Source organism: Limulus polyphemus, unplaced genomic scaffold (genome assembly GCF_000517525.1).
Source record: "Limulus polyphemus unplaced genomic scaffold, Limulus_polyphemus-2.1.2 Scaffold5078, whole genome shotgun sequence".
In the NCBI taxonomy this organism is placed as follows: domain Eukaryota; kingdom Metazoa; phylum Arthropoda; class Merostomata; order Xiphosura; family Limulidae; genus Limulus; species Limulus polyphemus.
Window position 1 is genome coordinate 31459 of NW_013670688.1, and position 4485 is coordinate 35943.

The following is a 4485-nucleotide window of genomic DNA, read 5'->3' on the forward strand; positions in this document are numbered from 1 at the left end:
AGTTCCTATTGCCACGTTTAATTAGACATCAAACAAATATAGCTCTATATCACATATGATGCTCAGGTGTTGTAGCATTATGCCCTGTGAATCACATGTGATGCTCATATGGAGCCCTCTTTTAATCTCATACCTTGAACCAAAACAACCAGTTCCTATTGCCACGTTTAATTAGACATCAAACAAATGTAGCTCTATATCACATATGATGCTCGGGTGTTGTAGCATTATGCCCTGTGAATCACATGTGATGCCGGTACACTCGCTGTTAACAATATTTTCTGCCATTATTTAATTTATGTACTTCATATTGGTGTGTAATAAACAGTTTAACCCTTGAAACAAAAATCTACTAACACTCAAAAGCATTTCCATTATTAATCAATAAACGAACGTTGAATATTACAACTTGTTTCTTTTTTACCACCTTAACTAAGTGTACCAATTTAACACAAACTCGCCAAATACTGAAGCTACTGAGAACAACAAACATGTCCGTGCTTCCATCTGTCGGCACAGATGTTTAAATATTAAAAATACACGATCTTATAACACCAAGCTGTTTTTTATTCTTTAATTGTACTCTCAACGTTTCGCTTTACAACTTCTTCAGGAGCGTTAACTAAAACACAAACCGTAATTGACAGTACAAAACTTCAAATGATTTGAATAATATATCATAATCGAATCTATAGCGTGTATTTCTACAGCATGCGTTTGATATATCAAGTAGTAAGTTTATTGTTGAAAGAATCAACTACTACCTGTAGTAAACAATTATTGGATAATTAAAAATAATAGATCACAACTCCAGTGAACTAAAGACTAAAATCTATGAATATCCACCTTTTTACATCGAACAAAATTTCAAGGTCTATGACGTGCAAAAATCAGTATCGCACTTCCAACATGACAAAACATATATTAACCATGATGAAGCCGCAACGACGAAACGTTGGTGAAAATTAAAAGTTCTTTTGTAACTATCCGGAGTTTAAAGGCCGATTTTCTCTTAACCTTTTGATCAAAAGGATCTTGTTTAAACCAAAGACATAAATAGTATTTTATTATGACTCCTAAAAATAGAATCTAAGCAATTGAGTAACATAAAAAATGAATAAATAGATCGATAAATAAATGAATAAAATCTGAGAAAGATAAGCGCAGTACAAAAGTGGTCATTCAGAGTGACAAAACCATTCCTACTTGATTCACCTAATGGATTAGCACATTAGACATACACGTGAAAACATTTATTAAATAGTCCAAATTCACTAATTCACAGTATTATGTCGTGTTACCTCATTATGCTCTCATATGTTTCTTGACCTTTGACCCTTCGACATCGCTTTCTGTTGCTTTGATACTTTCATGAGTCATGAAGTAATGTATCAAAATGTTTTTCTCTTGAGTACTGAAAACTACGGACTGGAAAATGATGAGGATTTTGTCTCCATCTTAAAGGGGAGATTCCATTGTCTTCCAGAAATAATACTATAAACATGTCAAAACATTCAAAAAGAATCATATTCTTTAAGAAACTCTCTTATAGTTAGAGTTTGCAAACATGATAACACGATGTTTTATAACCATCTTATTTGTTGCATGCAAAAATCTTTTTGGTACACAACAACACCCTCTCCGAACGGCGTGTAAACGTCCGCCATTTTTCCCCATCCAATTAATCTGAAAATGGTATCAAAATATTACATTTTTTCTCTTTGTATATCAATCAAATAATATTTGAATACTAACTATAGTACAGAACTTTGGTTACCGAACTTGCTTGTTCTCCATTACATGAAACAACTAGTCTTAATATTTTACCCTCCCAAGTGGCACAGCGATATGTCTGCGGACTTACAACGCTAGAAATCGGATTTAAATACCCGTGGTGGGCAGAGTACAAATAGCCCATCGTGTAGCTTTGCGCTTAACTACAAGCAAGCTTATTATTATTTTTCATGGAATATTTTAATAGATTTAGTGTAAAGTAGGTCTATAACCTATGAATTGTTTAGAACGATATTTATACACCTGTTTATTTACTATATGTAATTCAGATGATTCTTAGGAAAGGGTGAAGTTAATTATTTGTGTACTACCACTAATTGTTAAAATGTTAAAATACACTTTTATTATTTGTGTACTACCACTAATTGTTAAAATGTTAAAAGACACTTTTTTTATATTGATAACCGATTATATGTGTTTACAGGTTGAATCAGCTATTAAGAAATATGGTCAGAAAAACGTCAAGTGGTCATCTCAGGGCATGCTTCGTTTAGAGCCGTCTGCCATGTTTAGTCTCTTTCAGACCACCGTCCACATGATAAAGCAGCACATTGCTAACATCCTAAACAACACAACAGTTGGTAGAATTGACTATATCTTCCTCGTCGGTGGCTTTGCCGAATCTCAGTTTGTCCAAAAAGAAATCAGAGACGCTTTTTCCCCCTATCTGAAAGTCGTCATTCCTCAAGGGGTCAGTCTAGCTATCGTAAAGGGGGCGGTTTTATTCGGTCTGGACCCCACCATTGTTAACGTTAGACGCTCAAGGATGACTTATGGTGTAGGAGTCCTTAATCGCTTTATTCATGGTGTCCATCCTCCTGAGAAACTAATTGTCAAAGATGGCGTGGAATGGTGTACTGACGTCTTCGACAAATTTGTCGTTTCTGACCAGTCCGTGGGACTAGGAGACATCGTTCTGAGAAGTTACACTCCAGCAAAGGCTGGTCAAGCTTGTAGCATCATTCACATTTATTGCAGCGAACTGGACGACGTCCACTTTATTACAGACCCAGGAGTCATGAGATGTGGTTCTTTGACGCTGGATTTATCCGATTCCAAGTATCTTTCGAATGTTCCTCGTCGTCGAGAAATTCAGACAAGAATGGTTTTTGGTGATACAGAAATCAAAGTCACAGCTCTGGATGTAGTCACAGGCACGTGTGTGAAAGCGGACATTGATTTTCTTAACAACTGAAAGTATCATCTCTGAACACAACAGATAATGAACAAGGATGTAAAAACTTTATGTTTAAAGACTCATATTTATCGCATATAATAGGTTTTGCGATTAGTAGACCTTCAACAATGATGTGTTAAATGGTTAATTGTTTTGTTTACGAATATTATTCATGTAAAACTCCTGTACTGCACGTGGATAGAAATAATTTTGTTATTTTTAACACAACCTGTGCAATTGAGCCTCACTTGGCGAAACCAATTTCAAACCTAGTGTTTGTCACCCCGTTTATTATTACGAGTTTCGTTTCTTGCATTTGATTCATATATTCACGGATTAAAGAATCGAAATGGTTATACTTTATAGAGCTAAAGTTTCATGTTTTTTGTAAGATCAACGTGTAGTGTTCCACTAAGAAAACAGTTAGTATAAGTCAGCAGGTAAAGCTGACACTGTTATACAATGATAAACGTGCCAAAGAAATATATTGTATTTTAAACACGTAGTGCTATATCTATGTTATGTGGCGGATTGTTTTCCCATTAAGTGAAACGACATTGTAGTTTATCTAGTGGATTGTATTAGGAACTACTTTTTTCAATGATCTATTTCGAGTCGGTTTCAACCAACTTGTAAATAGAAATATAAATGTTAATTACTTGAGAGTAGTTTAACGGAACGCATATATATATATATATATCTTCTATTTTTCCAGTCATTATGTGAAGTTTTTTATGAAATTCTTATGAGACTTTAACAGTATTGTATCAAATTCACTACAGACATTCGACAACTACCACAGGAATGTGATTATACTGTTACTACAGTAGGTTTTTGTACTCTTTCCTAAAACATTGTAACATTCACCATTTTATGTCTGTTGACCCCACTGACTTGAAATTAGTGTAAAAAATATTTTAAATATTTCAGTGAGATACTACTCGAATTCTAACCCTAGCATCGACTTTAGTCATTGACCCTGCCACTCCTCTTTTGTTTGTTAACCCTATCACTGTCCAGTAACTGATGAAACAATACTTTATAAGATATTGTTAACAGCGAGTGTACCGAACTGATGAAACAATACTTTATAAGATATTGTTAATAGCGAGTGTACCGAACTGATGAAACAATACTTTATAAGATATTGTTAACAGCGAGTGTACCGAACTGATGAAACAATGCTTTATAAGATATTGTTAACAGCGAGTGTACCGAACTGATGAAACAATACTTCATAAAATATTGTTAACAGCGAGAGTATCGAACCGTTGTTTGTTTGTTTGTTTTTGAATTTCGCGCAAAGCTACACGAGGGCTATCTGCGCTAGCCGTCCCTAATTTAGCAGTGTAAGACTAGAGGGAAGGCCACTAGTCATCACCACCCACCACCAACTCTTGGGCTACTCTTTTACCAACGAATAGTGGGATTGACCGTCACATTATAACACCCCACGGCTGAAAAGGCGAGCATGTTTGGTGTGACGGGGATTCGACCTCGCGACCCTCATATTG

General features: G+C 35.2%; 1 protein-coding gene across 2 annotated transcripts in view; it reads left to right on the forward strand.

Moving 5' to 3' along the window:
• LOC106472095 (heat shock 70 kDa protein 12A-like) overlaps positions 1–3986 on the forward strand; it is a 33628-nt gene extending 29642 nt beyond the window's left edge. For both annotated transcript variants that reach the window (XM_022400702.1, XM_013932724.2), the window contains one exon: positions 2219–3986. In XM_022400702.1, coding sequence (XP_022256410.1) covers positions 2219–2989 — 771 coding nt within the window. In that variant the 3' untranslated portion in view covers positions 2990–3986. The remainder of the gene's footprint in view (positions 1–2218) is intronic.
• Positions 3987–4485: the final 499 nt, after the last annotated feature.